The sequence below is a fragment of the Squalius cephalus genome (genome assembly GCF_949319135.1).
Source record: "Squalius cephalus genome assembly, chromosome: 14".
Lineage (NCBI taxonomy): Eukaryota > Metazoa > Chordata > Actinopteri > Cypriniformes > Leuciscidae > Squalius > Squalius cephalus.
The window spans coordinates 25,751,548-25,769,519 of NC_137135.1; the positions used below are offsets into that span (position 1 = coordinate 25,751,548).

At 36.8% G+C, this 17,972-nt stretch overlaps 1 protein-coding gene and 1 long non-coding RNA gene across 2 annotated transcripts in view; both read left to right on the forward strand.

Moving 5' to 3' along the window:
- The first annotated feature begins 323 nt into the window (after window positions 1–323).
- LOC307171725 lies at window positions 324–10,443 on the forward strand. Its single transcript, XR_013823588.1, has 3 exons — window positions 324–401; window positions 5,803–5,866; window positions 10,334–10,443. It is a non-coding gene; the product is annotated as an uncharacterized lncRNA (long non-coding RNA).
- Window positions 10,444–10,773: 330 nt separating this feature from the next.
- LOC307171257 (uncharacterized protein) overlaps window positions 10,774–17,972 on the forward strand; it is a 70,164-nt gene continuing 62,965 nt past the window's right edge. The window contains exon 1 of the mRNA XM_079892765.1: window positions 10,774–10,788. Coding sequence (XP_079748891.1) covers window positions 10,783–10,788 — 6 coding nt within the window. The 5' untranslated portion in view covers window positions 10,774–10,782. The remainder of the gene's footprint in view (window positions 10,789–17,972) is intronic.

Below are 17,972 nucleotides of genomic sequence, written 5' to 3' on the forward strand. Positions count from 1 at the left end.
TGAGTAAATCTTGGGCTAACTTTCATTTTTGGGTGAACTATCCCTTTGACATTGTCATATCTATAACCAAGTCAACACACTGAGTCTTGTGACTTGTCATGGCAGAAATATATATCAGAGGTCGAGTTAACCAAAAAATGTCCTAATTTTTCTTTAGCGGTGATGGAAAATTCTTAAAGCAGTCCGTCATTTTGACAAATTACACTGAGTGTGATGTATTGCATCTTGTAACTGTAATTCTCACCCCTGTCCACTTGGTGGCGAGTGCGCTCTTTTTGACTATCAAGTTAATGGTCAACGAATGGCTTTTCTGAGTTATATTGTTTACAAGCTGTTTTATTGACGTCTTTCAGTTGAAACACTGATTGAGCAATTCCATGAGAGACATGATAACGATTTCGGTAAGTTGGACTGTATTAACATATTTTTGATGTTCATTCATGTTTATTTCGTTTTGTAACGTAATAAAGAGGAAGGAGTTACTCGTTCACTCGCGCTCCGCTTCGCTTGTCTTGAACTGAAACGGTGATCTCTAGCGCCACATTAAAGAGCGCCAAAACGTTAGCATTTTGTGATAAAATAGACAGAATTTGAAAGCTGAGTCTTTCTTTCATATCAAAATTAGCAAAGTGAATGGACACACATTCATGATGAAACCTGAAAAGTGACGCGTAGTCTATGTTCAACTCTCTCTTCATAAATAAATAAATGCATAATCTAGCTATATGCTTGTCCTGTACGTTTGTGAATAAAAAATGAAAATGTGAACAAAAATAGAGTATATTAAATGGCTTATTAGCCTATCATTAAAATGTGAAAATTAAAATGATGGGTAATTATGATCCTGTCCAGACAATGCGGGTCTAACAATACCTCTGATTTATATATATATAGGCCTAAGTCATTATTTAAAGACACACACTGATGCCGTGTATTTATACACACACATATACATAGGCTATAGCCTACTGTCCAGTGTCCAGTGAATTTAGCCCTACATGACAGAAAACTGGTCACGTCACAGCAGTGTGTGTCTTTAAATAATGACTTAGGCCTATGACTTTTCAGGAATGCCATGGTCAAATTGCTATCTCCTTACACAAACAAAAGCTGTTTTCGGTCACCACAGACAACATATCAGCATCAGTGTAGTAGGAACACTTGCAAGTCTACCAGGGCATTTCTGTAATATTTTCCAGTTAGTGATACAGGCCATTTATCACCGTCATGCTCTAGTCTAGCTTCGCGTAAGCAGCCGCCGAGATAAGGCCGTGGACTTAAGGAAGCTACGGACTCATTTTATTTTTAGTCAGATGCTGGTTCAGCTAAAATCCCTCACAATGGCCAATGTTTGGACTATAAAAACATTATTACACTATACATTAAAATTATTAACTGTTATTTAAACACCATGTAATGAAAAGGTCCACAGCAAGTAGGTTATTCCTTTCCTGCGGATGTTTACAACAACAGGAAAAAAAAAAAAAAATGCAGTGCACAGAGTATGTGACATGCAAATGTATGTGAGGACACCCCATGTAAGTCAATTTCTTCCCCTCTCAGCGCTCGCGGGTCTGTGTGTTTAGAAATGAATAAACCCTGCATAATGTTGTCTTCCTGAGAGCGCTTGTAGTGTGTTTATCCATTTTGATGAATCATTTGGCACAGCTAGAGTAGCGAAAAAAGGCCATAGCTCCTGTTTTTCCGCTAAGTTTGATGCTCAGCACGTTGGTTTCAGGCTGCACTAGTAGCTGGCGGCCTCGGGATCGAATACGCATATGTCAAAATTATGAGTCATCTAGCTAACAGCGACTCTTGCGATGCTTAGAGGAAGTTCCAACATGTTATTCCGTGATTTAACAAACCACCTGCCCCCGTTTCTTACTTTTTATCAAGGATTAACTTCAGCAATCCATTCAAAATAAATATCTGCTAATCACATGTAGCTCAATGAGGAGCAGAGCCAAAAGATACCACTGTATGTTTCTCCCAACGTGTATTCGTAAAGTTCTGACGCTTGGTTTATAAGTCATTAAACTTAATGATTGGCATAATGAGGTTGGGATGCTGCCAGAGGGGGGGCCAGGACATCAGGTGGAATTACCATCAGAAGTTCTCCAACACACAGTCACACATCCCGCTCTCTCTCACATACACACACAGACACACATGCGGCATCCATCGATAGCTGGAGTCGGTCTCGTCAGGATGATAGCGAGGGCTATCATTACTCGTCAACAAACAAACGTAAAGGGAGCGGAGCGACAGGCAAGAGTGAGGCAGAGAGAGAGGTAAAGAAAGCGAGACGATTCGAGTGGACAGCGAGCTCGCAAAGCACTGTCAGCTTTGTGGAGACGTGACAGATCGCCAGATATCAAAGACACGTGTAGATGTGAACATCTCATTACCGGATCCATCTCCTCCTTGTGTCTTTCTGCTCAACAGCTATTTATACTGATTTTTTGTCGCTGTCACCAGTTTTGTTTGTTCCTATTGTCTATTACTGCCTTTACTGCTAATTTTGTCTCTGCTTGATTATTTTTCTATGGCACCGTTTGATGTGTTTCACAATAAATGAAATGTGTCTCGAACGTGTCTCACAGAGTTTGGAAAAGAGGGCCGGATGCGCTTATTGTCATTTTTGAGGTTCGTTTTATCGGCGTGATATGAAATGTGCGACGAATAGACGCCGCTGTGTTTGTGGTGACTTTTTGAGGAGCATGTTATCGAGTGCAGATTACAATTCGTGAAATTCAGTTTTCGGTTTGTAAGCATCACTATTATTCTTCTTACATCCTAAACATAAAACTATGGTTCACCCAAAATGAAAATGATGTAATCATTTACTTAATCAACTGTGCAGAGCCATTAGACTGTTTCCATGAAAAGATTAAGCAGCATAACTGTTTTCAAAATGTATAATAATAATAAAAAGATGGTTCTTAAACACCAAATCAGCATGTGATACTGAAGACTGGAGTAATAATACTGAAAATTTTGCGTTGCCATTAGGCTACTGGAATAAATTACATTTTGAAATATATTAAAACAGACTAACTGTCAAAAACAAAAAATGTCATAACTCCAAGTGTACATATTTGTTCCCTTATATGTCTTGTTATATGTCACTCAGATAGGGCAAATTACAGAAATAAAATCAGCTGCAAATGGAAATTTACGTTGACTGTAATGGAATATCATCTAAATCTCTGGAAGGTTCAAGCCACATATAGGGACAAGAAAATCCTAGAGAACAAAGGAAATCATGACCATCATGGTATAGGCAAACAAACACCCACATTTTCTTCACAAAAAAAAAAAAAAAGAAAGAAAGAAAAGAAAAAAATAAATAGTTCTGTCCTATTATTATTCAAACTTGAAGGTTATTAGCATGTATAATAATTAAGGGGGGAAAAAAAACATACAAAAGAACAAATATATAAATAGCCAATGTAAAATCAGCACAAACGTGTGACAAGTATAAACCCACACATACACATAACAGGTTGTTAGTATATAACCTCTGTCCTGTGATTAATGATGTAATTAGCACTATCTTATACACTAGGCTTCTCAAAAATGTCCTAATAGACCAAATGCTACATCAACACACACATTAACCCCCTGAGGTCGGCTATCGCGCCGGCGCGATAGGCTCGTTTTTTTCCGTATGAGTGCAAAAAAAAAAAAAAAAAAAAAAATTAATTTTTATCTTATATGCTTGTGTTATACATCAATCGATCCTGTTTAGTGTGTATTTTTTTTGTGTATGCTCATAATAAAAACAAAGTGTTGTGCTTTTCGCCAAATAAAGAAAAATAAACATGATGCGAGTTCTGCCTACTCTCCGTCAGTGAAGTCAATTCTGAAACGCGTCCGAAAATGAACTGTAACTCAGCGAATACTCAGTCAAACAGGCATACAGTCACACAGGCATGAAGCTTGAATTATCTTCTTTCAAATGAAGTAATTTTTATAAAAAACAAATATTCACAGTTTATATAATATGTATGTAAAGAGAGAGATGTCAGTCGTTCTCATCTCAGCTAATTAAGTTTTAATGTGACTCCGCCTACGGAGACCGCGCGCTATTCAAACGCAAATGTGAGGCGATCCATACAAACCTGTGAAACGCCCACATCCGCTGGATAAGGCCGGTGAAACACTGGATGCGTGGCGTAAGCGTCTCAGCTGCGTGGCGTGTCCGTTTTTATTTCGGCTCCCATCCATGTTAACAGTTTAGAGTTTGCATACTGCCTGTGTGAGACGCGCGTCTCAGGCGCGGCACGAGCCGCGTGGAAAACGCGTGCATTCTAGAAATAGAACCGATGCCTATTTTTCACGCGACACGCAAGCGTCTTGGAAGCGTTTCCATGCAAAATTGAATAGGAAAATCTGTTTATTTGTCATTTTGACACGAATACATATTAATAAATGTCCTTTTGATGTTTAAAAGTGTCTAGGTTTTGACATAAATGCAAATATAAATGTAATTTTACAAAATATGATCGATTTTCAAATACTGCTGTATTGAATGAACAGCTTTTAGCAAACTCTATTGCTATACTGAGATGAGGAATATATACTGTATGTGTTTTGTCAAAAATAACAACTAACTAATGAATCCTTTACTTTGAAATACGTATGATAAAATGTATACTTTAGTTTTGAAAGACGTTGACTAGTTTTGAAAAGATTATAAAGTATGTATGTGCATGCATATATATATGTGTGTGTGTGTATATATGAAGAGTTCAGATGCAAAAGCCTCTAAATGCCATCTGAAATTTTCTCCTAGAATGATCATTTTTATGAAGCTTGTATATTTAAGTTAGCTATAGGTGACACGTCACCTGAATGAATGGCTCATTAAGTATGCAGGGACGTAGTCTCACCAGGTGTGAACTACTACATATGCATGATGCTGTTGGAGCGTTTACGCCCCATCCGCATATTGGCTTTCCAAACTAAAAGTGTTTCACAAAACTAAAATCAATGTATCGTTTTTTTGTGGATGATTAGGCAGGATGATTTTCATATCATTTTGAAGAAAAAACACTAGGCGATGACATCCATTAGTCAAAAGTCTTATTGCCACATATTTAGTATGTGTTTTGTGGCCTTATTTCAGAAACTTTAGTTTTTAGTTTTTTCAATAACCACGCATAAACATTATTCTCTCAAAAATGCAGACATGTACATTCTTGTTGCTCACATATTATGGTAGCCCTGTTTGTGCTAAATAGTGTGTAATTTTTTTTTGCCATTAATATGTTTATAAGCAACTGAAAAAAGCACAAATGTCAGGGCATGTCAGAACATCTCAAGGACCCCAAAAACACCCCAGACCCCAGAGGGTTAAGCATGCGTCGTGTTACAGAACCTGCATATGCAGAAAACATACCAAACAGTCATTTTGCTGGACTAATTGCATCTTTTCTTCATTTTTGTTCCTCGGGTGAGAAAATAAATAGCCTAATGAGGCAGAATTGCTCCATTTCTTGGCTGGTTCTCGCTCATAAGGCTGTTTTCATGCTGGTCCACAGCAAATGTGTAGGTTTGGTTTTAACATTGGTAATGACATTTAAAATCGATCAAAGATGCACAATGTCTCCACCTCAACATCAAAACTGCCATTTACAGGTGACAAGCTGTTCTTGTTTACACTTAGGCTGGTATTTATAAGTTGAAAGTTGTTTTTTTCTATTACCTTTTTGCACACTTGTCTAAACAATACACTGGAGAGAAAAAAATCTGTGGTCATTTCATTACTTATTTATTTTTTCTTCCATATAATAAAAGTGGGGACCACTTGTTCGGATCTCAACCTTTCCCAATGAAACGCATAGGTTGGAATGTTATACAGGTGAGTAAATACATTTTCTTATAATTGTTTTATATAATTTAATTGTGTGTGTGTGTGTGTGTGTGTGTGTGTGTGTCTCTCTTTAAGTGTGTGTTTAAGTGCAGCATAGAGCTAAAAATATAGGCACATTGGTGGTTACAAAATATGCATTCATCTTCATGTGTCACTGAATCATTCATTCAACCAATTCATTCAAAAATTGTTCATTCTGATTCATTCAGGAACTAAACAGTACACCTGTTATGCATTTAGAAAAACATTAAGGTGTGGTCACATTTACTGAGGTTCATTTACTTTTTTGTGGCCAAAATCCAGTCATTTCATTGCGAATTTCACATGTGGTCAACAGATTTCCCCATTCAGATTTCACAACAAGGTCAAGTTGGTCTTGTGGATGCACCGCATTGACCAACAGAAACCTGTTTGGTCCTGTGTGAGCTCAGCTGTGCATCATACATTTCTACACTATTGACAATAGATATTTGAAATTTTTTTTGTTTGTTTTTTTTTTTTTTTTGCTAATGTGACCACATCTTAACTGTTTTTTGGAATTATTTTCATTGGCAAAGCAAAAATACACAAAACAAATGTCAATACTGCTTCTCAATTTTAACTTTTTATAGAGTCATACAAAAGCAGTATCACATTTGCGGTTGTGCTGTTGTTCTGAATATAAATAGGCCTACATACAGCACTCTTGCTTGTGTGATATTGCTTAACTCTTTCCCCGCCAGCGTTTTTAAAAAAAGTTGCCAGCCACCGTCAGTGTTCACAATTTGGACAAAATTTTCATGGCCCCCAGAATATTTTGTTGTATGAAAATCTGAACATGCAATATATCGAAAGAAAGAAAAGAGCCTCTGCTTTTAAACAAACAACAACAAAAATAAAAACCTGTTTTATTATAGCTTTTTTTATCAACACTTGAATGTGGGCAATATACACACACACCTCAGGGCTCTACAGTGCGCCCATTTCACTCGCACAAGCGAGTAAATATTTCGGCGTGCGAACGTGAAAAAATATTTGGGCGCACTCGTGCGAGTGACACAGCATTTTTCTATAGAAACAGCTGCAAATACATCATCATGAGGAGGGGGAGAGTAGGACACTATATTACCGGGAGATCAGTTATTTAGGCCTAAATCTTCAGTAGTTAGGTAGCCTCATAAAAAAAAACTACAGTACCCACACACAAACTATTTCAAAACAGCGCGAATTCATTCGCTCTTAAAACATCCTCTGATATAAACAAGTAGGCCTAGACTTAAAATGTATTAATTTTCATCTTTTAGTCATTTATTTGTAATAACCACTTTAAGTGGGCTATTTAAAAATTGTTATTTATATGTTAAATTGTTTTTAAAACATAAGCGCAGAGTGTTACGTAATATTGTGTGTGTGTCGAAAGAATTTGTCCGCAGCTGCTCAAAAAAAAAAAAAAAAACAGTCAAAAACCCCACTGTCAGTGTTTTGTAAGGAACAGGCAAATATGTAAAATATAGCAGGAGACATTTTAATTATTTACTAATAAAACAGTTATTTTTTATGTCAGTGTCGGCTAGACAGATGAAGCTGACGACTCGCGATCTTCGCAGCGCCAGAGAGAAATGCACATTTCATACGAATTACATAAGCAGCGCAGTCTGTTTTCTTTCGTTTTGAATTGTTCTGCTTAAAAGTAGACATTTCAAGCTATCTATATGTCTCAGGTCTGTGAGGCAATAGGCTACCTTATAGCCCTACGCTGAGTTTCGGTTCATTTATGAGACGAGCTCCAGGTTCGCCAGCGCCTCCGTGTCCTGATTATCTATTTTCGAATAGCCTATAGGCCTATTTACTTATTTATTAAATCCAGACAATTGGTTGATGAAACATCGATTAAAATTAAGGTACAATTAATACAAAACGAAATTAAATTTAAAGACAGGCTTTGTGCTTTCAGTTTGAGGTCTCTGTGAAAGTTTTAAAACATTCGTTTAGTGTCGCTTTAGAGCGCTCACGTCCGTAACGGAGAACTGTCTGTAACAATTTTTTTTTTTTTTTGTGAAATAAATTTCTAAAAAAATGCGACTTAGTCCAGTGCGACTTAGGCTATATATGTTTTGTGGCGCATTTTTTGACAGATATGCGACTCCGGAACGACATAAAATAGGCTACGATAAGTTATGTATTCTTTTTGTGCAAATGTCCCATAAATTCCCATCCTTTAAGGATTAATTTATGTCCCGTTGACCGGTCCATTGCATTACGAATAAAGCTAATCAATAAAGTCAAAAATGTGATGTGCAGTCAGGTTTGAGTGTGTGCGCTATTTGAACGAGTGTTCTTCTCACTGATATGCTTGTTGTGATTTGCGGAGTTTTGACGAGTTTTATAGTCTTGATTGTTTCTTATTCAAAAGTGGTGACGTCCCTACACCCCCCCAATAGAATTAAATGAAAATCTTTTGTTTGAAAGTTTTGGTCTGATGTTCTTAACCTTACAATGAGCATTGTAAATTTAATTGTTGAATAATTCTAATAATAAAACTATAATGATAAACTTATACAACAAAAATGACTGTGCCCCCAAATATTTGTCTGTGCTCCTTGTTCAAAAAGTAAGTGTAGAGCCCTGCACCTATATATATATATATATATATATATATATATATACAGTACTGTGCAAAAGTCTTAGGCATGTTAATCTCAAAATCCCAAATCCCCAAAAAATGGTTTTAAGTCAGTTATTTATATTTATATCTACTTTTGCTGTAGTGTGTCAGTAGGAAATATCAGTTTACATTTCCGAACATTCTTTTTGCCATTAATTTTAATAATCCAGTGAGATTTCTGTATGCACAAGGAATCTGACAACAACCAGGATGATCTGATCTCACCATCATCGAGTCCGTCTGTGATTACATGAAGAAACAGAAAAAACTGAGACAAACTAAATCCAGAAGAACTGCGGGAACGTCTCCAAGATGCTTGAAGAAACCTTCCTGCAAAGCAACAGTACTGTGAAAAGTACTGGCACTTGTGTTAAAATGCTGTAAAGTGAGAATGCTTTCCAAAATAAAATCATAAATTGAATTTATTTATGATTTAACTTCTATTAACTATTTCAAATCAATATATGGTGTAACGACCCTTTGTGTTTAAAACGGCATTTGTCCAGGTACACTTTCACATAGTTTTTCAGGTAGCTTTGCCGGAAGGTTTCTTCAAGCATCTTGGAGGACTATGGTGATACAAAATCCAGGAAATAATTAAGTTGATTATAATGATAAATTCTGCCAAAAAGAATATAGTAGGCTACTAAACTATGTATAAGAAAAATGTCTTACTTTCTTTATTGTTTAATAGGGGCCGATTGCCAAGACTTGTGATAATCATTTTATAAAGTCAAAAATGTTCACCATTAATGTTTTTTAATTACTGTAATAATTGTAGAAACAACATAATGTACATAACCACTGTAATGTATAAACAACATAAAGACAGTATATTTTAAATAATTGTTTAATGGCATATTTTGATGAATGAAGGCCAGTATCACTGATATTAATATAGCTACTGATGTCTCGATGAAAATGATTTTTTACTTCTATATATATATACAGTGAGAAGTCAGGAGTCGTTGGACTGTGTCTGCAAAAACCCACCATGACAAGACAGGCCTAGTGAAACGGTCCAGTAGCTTTTCCCATTACCCCCTCAACACATTTACCCTGCTCTGGCTCTCATACACACAGTCTACTTTCTGTGTAGAAAACTTTGCCATCTGCAATTTGTCCATGCAGTGTGTGTTTGACTGGGTGCAATGTGTGTTTGAGTGGGTACACTGTGTGACAGAGCGGTCTGTGACATGAGGGTGAATGCTTTTGACACTCATTCAACCTCAAACTACTGCTATTATCCTCACCGATGGTTACAGCAACATGACTTTACAAACATTATTTACCCATCAGCCACAATTCAGAGAGAGTCAGACAGGAGCAATCATTAGGTCTATGTGTTTTACATGTTCGCTTTGTGCATATATGCTTGTGTCTCATTTAGTTGATTTTTAAATGATGTTGGGTTACACTTTATTTTAAGGTGTCTTTGTTACACTGTAATTATACATTTAAGTACTGCGTGATATTAAGTAACTACATGTACTTAGGGTTTGGATTAGGGTTTGGTTTGGTTTGGTTTAGGGTTAGTTGCATGTAATTATGCATAATTTATAGTTATTACTATAGTAACTACATGTAACAAAGACACTGTAAAATAAAGTGTTACCTGATGTTGTTGCTGTTTGTTTGAGTGTGTGAAAGCAGACTGGCATTGATTGTCTCTTTCACACCTTGTATATCCCCTGAATGAAGTGAATTGACACCGTGAACCCACTCAAATGAAACGGTCATCATTCCTGACGGCTGAGAACAGTGAGCTAAGAGTGTGTGTAAATGTCTGTGTGTTTGTGTGTGTGCTACAGCAGAACCACAGCGGATGAGAAGCTGTCATTCTGACACAACCACGGCAAAAGTCCCCTGAATCAGCAGTCATGCCAGTTCAAGATGGCTGCCATGCTATTCTCCCTAAAAAAAAAAAAGGTATAGCTCAGAAAACGGTTTAGTTCTCCAAAACTGAACAGAGATTTAGACAATAACCAAATCGAGATGGATTAAGAGAAATAAAAAAATGTTGACCGTACATTTGCCAAAATAACATAACATAAAGTTAGTGTTACTGTAAAGTAAAATTGTTACAGTAATTGATCTATCTAGTGGACTCTGAATCATTCTATCATCATGTGAGTTTTTTTTGTGTTTTTTTGCCCACACAAATGGAATTAAAGTAAAAAAACAGTTTGGTTACTAACATTGTTCAAAATATCTTCTTTTATGTTTCATAGAAGAAAGAAAGTCAAAGATTTGGAACCACATGAGGGTGAGTACATGACTAAATTCATTTTTGGGTGAACTTAAGACCGAATAGTTGTTCTGGCAAAATTATGACTATAGACAGTTACGAAACTATTGCACATCCCTAATACTTGATTCAAAATGTGTGAGAGGCTTTCTGATTTTTGGTGGCAATGTTGGCAAATACCAAGTTAACACAGTTTTACTATAATGGCAATAGTAGTATATTTATAGGTGGAATTTATATGGATTCATTCTGATAAGGGACAAAAAGGCAATAAGGCAACTCAAATGCAACACAATACAATGTGTATATCGATATTTAAATTTAGTCTGATATGTATTAATATGAAAGGAGATCTGCTGGCACATTAAACATGTTTGTGTCATGTTTGTGTTTGTGTGTTTTGGGGCAGTGCCCATGCTGAGGTTTTGGCTTGTTCTCAGTTACTATGGCTGATGCCAGTCGCCCGCTGGTTATGGCACATCGTAAGTGGCCTAATGGAATGGGAGCATATCCATGACGATTAACCCAGGAGAGTGGCTCTCTGGCTGGGCCTGGACTGGCTCTTTGCCTAGCAGTTCAGTCAGAGCATAGCTCAGCTACACAAACACAACGAATCGACTGTCCTACACAGACACGATCAGCCAAACACAGCGCTCACATACACACATAAATCCAGACACAAGCCTCATCTATCTATCTGCCCATCGCAACAGCCAGTGGCAGCAATGTTGAAATGTTGCAGTCCACAGCCATTAGTACAGCAGGCTCTACACAATGAAATACATTAGTGTGATTGCTCTGTGTGCAGACAGGCAGCGGGACAATGGTTTGCTGGATTTCTACTTTTTTCCCCCTTCAGTGGAAAGTCCAAAAATACCTCTGTATTATCAAATACATCAGAGATCCTTGACATAATAGCATACGTTAACCATAACATTGACTACAGAGTAAAATATTTAATGGTTTAATAATCAAACCTACATATTTTGAAGGTCAGTGGTGATTAGCTTCAATTTGAGATAGCATAATAAAAATTCAATAAAAAAAGGTATTCAATGCTGGTACATCCTTGACACTTCCAGTGCTAATTTCAACACCTTTAAATGAAAATTTAACTTAAACGCAGTCAATACTTTGTCATGCCATCTTAGTTAATTTGAATCTACTTTTACTGAATTACAATAATGAATGACAATCATTTTCTAAATGACTAGTTAACTGCAACAGACCATACTTACCCATAACTATAAATATACCTTATTCAAAAATAAGAAATTATCAGTAAAAACAAAATACAGTGTTTGAAAGCTTCTGAAATAATAGCATATAATTGTAAGGTGGAGTGTTTCAGAAATGTGGAAGAGGAGGATCCATGTGTAGTATAGCAGTTTATTTACAAAATAACAAGTGACATTCAATAACCAATAACATCCAAGCAACAGGAACACATGCAGGCAAAACCCATAGTAAATCCAAACGAGGGACAAAACAGAACTGAAAATAACTCAGATAATACATCCACTAAGGACAACAACAGATGTGAGAAACTCTGGGGTATTTATACACAATGGGTGATTGGCAAACAAGCCACACATGGGAACAATCAGGAACTTATCAACAAGAAAAACTACAAAGGAGTGCAATACATGGCACAAAAATGAATCTGATTAATCCAATTTATTTAGTAAAAGTGAGCTATTTAACTTACTTGCAAAGCATTTATTGGTTTTCAGTTTAAACCAATCAATATCCACAATAATCTGGATTTTACTTCTTCCAAAAACCTTCATAGTGAATTGACAATATTGGTCATCATTTTGCAACGATATCTGCCAATAATCGGTATCGAACTATATAGTAGTATAGTAACAATATGTGACAAAAGAAGTATGTCCAAATTCTCAGAACTCATAAAATAAAAGACAAAAAGTACCTGGATGACTACTTCCGCTGACATTCTGAGTGTGTATAAGAGTGCATTTTTTAGCGCACATCTCGTCCAATAATTGCAAAGAGCTTTGTTACTTCTGATCAGAAGCATAGTCTCAGCTTTCAAATTCTGTCCATTTTTATCACAAAATAAAACAATAAACGGCATCTTGACACTCTTAAATGACTCACTTTAATACGTTATAGCATGAAAAAAACATGTGAACATCAAAAAGTATTTTGAAAGATACACCGAAATGTACCATGTCTCATGCAATCAGTGTTTCAACCGCGGAAAGATGTCGATAAAACAGCTTGTCAGCTTATGTCACTTAACGTTGCATTTACTTAAGGAAAGTTATCCAGTGTTCAGTTGGTTATAGTTATGAGCTTATTTACTGTTAATTATATATTTGCCATAAAGACAGGTGTTTATGAAAACTATGTGAGTTGTATTCAAACATTACAGTTTTTATTTGAGTTATCTGAAAATAAATAGCAGTTGAATATACTATTTTGAGCTCTGTTGTTAACTTTACCTCCAATATTATGGTAATGTACCAAATGAGAGGGTTCCCTGTGTAGTTTACAGCATTAGTTGGGAGAGGTTTTTTTTTTCTTAACAAAATCAAATTATCGGTTATAAAATATATATTTCTGATTAGTCGGCTGTGTATCAGCAGAAAAAATCTGTGCATCTCTAATCATCATAATGTATGTTTTGTCTCACCTTGTTATTTTTCTTGAGAAATATTTTCATCAGTATTTTCATTTAAACTAAATTAAACCTGTTAGACTGGCACTAACTAGCACAGAAGTTCATGATGATCTGAGTGGGAGTTTTCAGCAAGGTGTAGATTCAAAGGCACACTATGCAGTTTTCCGTTTTTGTCAAACAGCGACCCCTAGAGTCGCTGTGGAGTACTTGTATTTAACGTTACTGTCGTAAATATCACTCACGCAGAGCAGTCTCTGCACTCACGACCTAATCCCCTCCTCCCTGTATACCGGTACCTGTTCAGTAGGATGGAAGCGTCGGACATCGAACAGGCACAGATAGCCTCCGAAGATGTCTACTGATGAGGTAATGTTTCACGATTTCATACAAATATGCCAGCTAAAGTTTGCATAAGCACAGTACACATGCCATACGAAACCTGAACCAGACAAAGGACTACGTGATAAATACACATCACAACACCTGAGTTCAGCTGGTAAACTTGCTCGTGAGGCAAGCTGGGCAATAAAACATAATGCAAAAAGACGTAAGAGAAACGAGTGTTTGTTATCAAGTCTGCTAATAGCTCAGCTAATCGACAGCTAGCTAGACATATGTGGAAATTAGTGGACTGGTCTTATTATCAACAATGGATGAATGAACAACTTTGTAAAAAATGACATACAACAAGCAAGCGCAACAACATACAACATAGAACGCAAGCAAGTTTACAAATAAGAGATTTACTTACTAGTCCATCAACAAGAACGGCAGGTCAGCATCACTGTTGCATCCTTTGCTGCTTTTTAGCTCTCGCCAACTAGTGAAAGCCTAGTCTTGTGTCTCACTTTCTCGTTTTCTTATTCTTGACTCTTCGGACCGTGTTTTCTTCATCGACTCGGCCATGATTCACGTCTGAAATGCGTGCCAGTGTCTTCCATAGAGGCTGCTTCATATGTTGTTGATGTATGTGACGTCGTGCCGTAAAGCAAGTCGTGATTCTCGCGAGATTTGTCGGGACGACACCTCTCAAACTTGCATTGCTGGTTTTTCCAGCTTACATTTATTTCATGTGAAGTGCAAATATTCTGCTAAGGAAGCAACATTTTAGGCCTTAGACAGCAGTACGACAGCAACTTCAGGGAGAGGAGACAAGCAGACAGTCAGAAATTTGTTAAGTGCAGTAAGAGTCAGCACTGAAATCGAGGAGTACACCACAAAGAGAGAGAGAATATTTCCACCGCCATTCACATTGTTAGAGGGAAAAAAAATTAACAGAACATTTCAGAAGGTCTTAGAGTTCCCGTCTCCACAGCCCACTTCTTTTGTCCACTGCCCAGCTGAGTTCTTTGTCAGAGGAAAAGAGATTTTCCTTTCCCCTCTTTTGTGCTCCTCTGTTTCTCCTCTGTCTCTCTCACTCGCTTTTCAACCGCAGCCTTCACAAGTGTCTCAGAGAGTGATGGGATGAGAAATGGAGGGAGAAGGAAGAGAGAGAGAAGTATGAAACATATCCAGACCGGTCGGTCTGTCAATTAGATAGAACACACATAGAACAGAAACAAGTTCTGAACAGAGAAAAAAAAGAGACAGAGAAAGAGAGAGGCATGCATTTTGCCCAAACTAAAACCATCCAAAAAAAGATTTTAAGAACAATGAGATATAACATTGGAGATTTAATTGGAATTTTGCACTTTTATTGAAATTGCAATGCTTGACTTTTACAGTGATTTTACAGTTATTTTGTACAGTATCCCAGTGAGAAGGAGTGTGACATATCTTATATCACAGTATGAGTAATTTTATAGGATTAAGCAAAAAAAGTTTTTTTTTTGGGGGGGGGGGGGGGTATTCGATACCCTACAAATCTATGGTTATGTATTTTCATACTGACAGAAAAAGCAGCTGCAGTAAACACATTTTAGGACAGTTCATTCTGAATCCTCCTCCTACCATTAAATATTATTCTTCCCTTATTTTACTTCTGGATCCTGGCATATGGAACACATTCACCCCTAGAATTGTAGCAATGTTCTCTACCACAAGAAGACAGTAAAAACAAACAACTGATATACTTCAGGTTTGCTAGTCAGTAGAATGTCTGTGCGGGGACAATCACAATATTAAAGTGTTAGCATAAATTACAGTCTTACTCTAATAACTGATAGTTGACATGCAGTTGCAAAGTAACTACATGTGTAGAATGTCTGAAGTGGACTACTGAAATAAAGTGTTACCAATAAAAATGAAAATTTGCTCATCATTTACTCACCCACATATCATTTTAAACCTGTATGACAACATAACATATATTTTGAGAAATGTCTCTGTGATTGTTTTTATTTTGTCCATACAATTATAAAGTCAATGGTAATCAAAACTGTCATACAGCATTGGAACAACGTGAGGGTGAGTAAATTATAACAGGATTTGCATTTTTGGGTGAACTAACCCTTAAAGACTAAAAGTCTAGAATTGCCCCTGCCAGACATATTTCCTTGCATATAGTAGTAATGCATATTTTTGATAATCCATTAAATGTAATAGCCTACTTAACAAATGAAGGGTACTTCAACTCTTTTCTTTTTTCTTTTTATTTGAATCTTGATTGACACAAACCAGTGTATATATTTATTCAAGAAAAATGAGAGATTAGTCTGGCATCAGAGCAAAAACAGCTGCTTCTCATCATAAACACTTGAGATAAAAACAAAACACTTAACAGTAAAACATAATTTATAAATCTGATTGAATGAGCCTCATTCAGAGGTGTCACACCTGTGACTGCACAAGTTGCAAAGTTGCTTGACAACTAAAAACCCTGCTGCTTCACATATTCCTACCATTCCACAATAAATACTGTTATAGCTCTTGTCCATAGTGGCTACTACACGATCCATTCAGGTCTGTTAACCCTGGAGCTTGTAAAAGGAGCGGAGGATTTTCCCCTCTGTAAAGATGAGGTCAGCCTCACTGTGAGCTAATTGATTCACTTTTATTTCCTCAACTAAGCAAGCAGCACACAGCTTTTAAAAAGAGCCAGAGTGTCTCTGTGATTGAACACGCTTGAAATAATTGAGCTGTTGTTTGGTTTGACGTTGCTGAGTGACTCAGTGGTTCGGTATTGAGAGACGAGAGGTAATTGATATTGACTTTTTGCCTGTGCTTTGTCATCAGCTTCCGCAACAGGAACCGTCCCACCTTCTGTGGCATAGACCGTGACTATTATCTCCTGCAAGCTTGTCCACACACACACACACACACACACACCGCTATTGCTTTACAGCAACCTCACAATTAGTAGACAGAACGACCATGTTTGCTGGCAATAGATGCAACAATCGGACTATTGATGCCCTGAGTGACAGTATTGCGGGTTGCACAGGATTTAGACATATATTAAAATAAAATCCAGGACTTTTTAATCCAGATTTCTGGATCACATCCCATTTGTCCATGGTTTACAGGGAACAGTGACACTTCACTGATTAAAACAATTACAGATCGACAGCAAATGGCGTTTAGACCAATAGACCGTTATTTATTGAACAGCACGAGATTTATTATTAGCATCTTACTCACAGCAGAGGGCCTGTGAAAAAGACTGAAGCTAAAGTAAAAGTTCTTTTTTGTTGCATTGTAATAGAGCATATAACCAGCAGAGCCACGCACCAGCCGTGTGTTGAAAGCAAGGGGATTTTCATAATGTGACGGAGTATTAAGCAGCTATGGTATGGATTGGATCTGTAATCCACACTCATGCCAAAACCCACCCGCTGTCTCTGTCACTACACCACACTGATCTGTGCCGTTACCTGCCCTGCCAGGAGAGAAGAAGAGAGAGGGAGCAAAATGAATTGAAAGGGATAGAATAGAAGATAGTGAAGGAATTAAATGAATTATGTTAGGGGGAAAAAAGAAGAGCAACATCATAAGTACTTACGACATAAAGCACTGTAAATCTCCAAAGGTGTAGAATAATAACTCTCATTGAAGAAAACCAATCTCATGGGAACAAAAGAGCTCGGCATTGTGCATTTCTGTTTCGCTATTGTGCCTAGTAATTGTTCTCTTTATATTTAATTGATCTAGATACAAGGTCCAAATTTCCCCTCGGGTTTGCCTTTCAGTGGGGAAAAAAATCAGTATTTGAATTGTAAAGTAATTTATGCTTAGACTGAATAGAGTTAGTCAATTTGTTTGCAAAATCTATTTTAAGATGTGAAATATGCAATATGCATTTAAGACAACAGATTATTAGTGAAAAGCACAACTCATTAATGGTTTGAAAGGCACAAACACAATCATGTTAGCACAGCTCCTTGGGATATAGAACAGTCATTTTCAATTTTAATATACTAGTGCAAAGTGCCCGTGCAAAATCAGTTTTTGTGTGTGTTTTTAGTAAATGTTGGTTTGGTGTGTTTGAGTGCTCATTGTTACAATTACACAGCAAAAGTTCAGTGACATTTTTATTTGTGCATGGTAGAAAGCAAATACTGATACTGACATAATGACATAAAATAAATATGGAAAATTGAACTACATGATTCAGGGA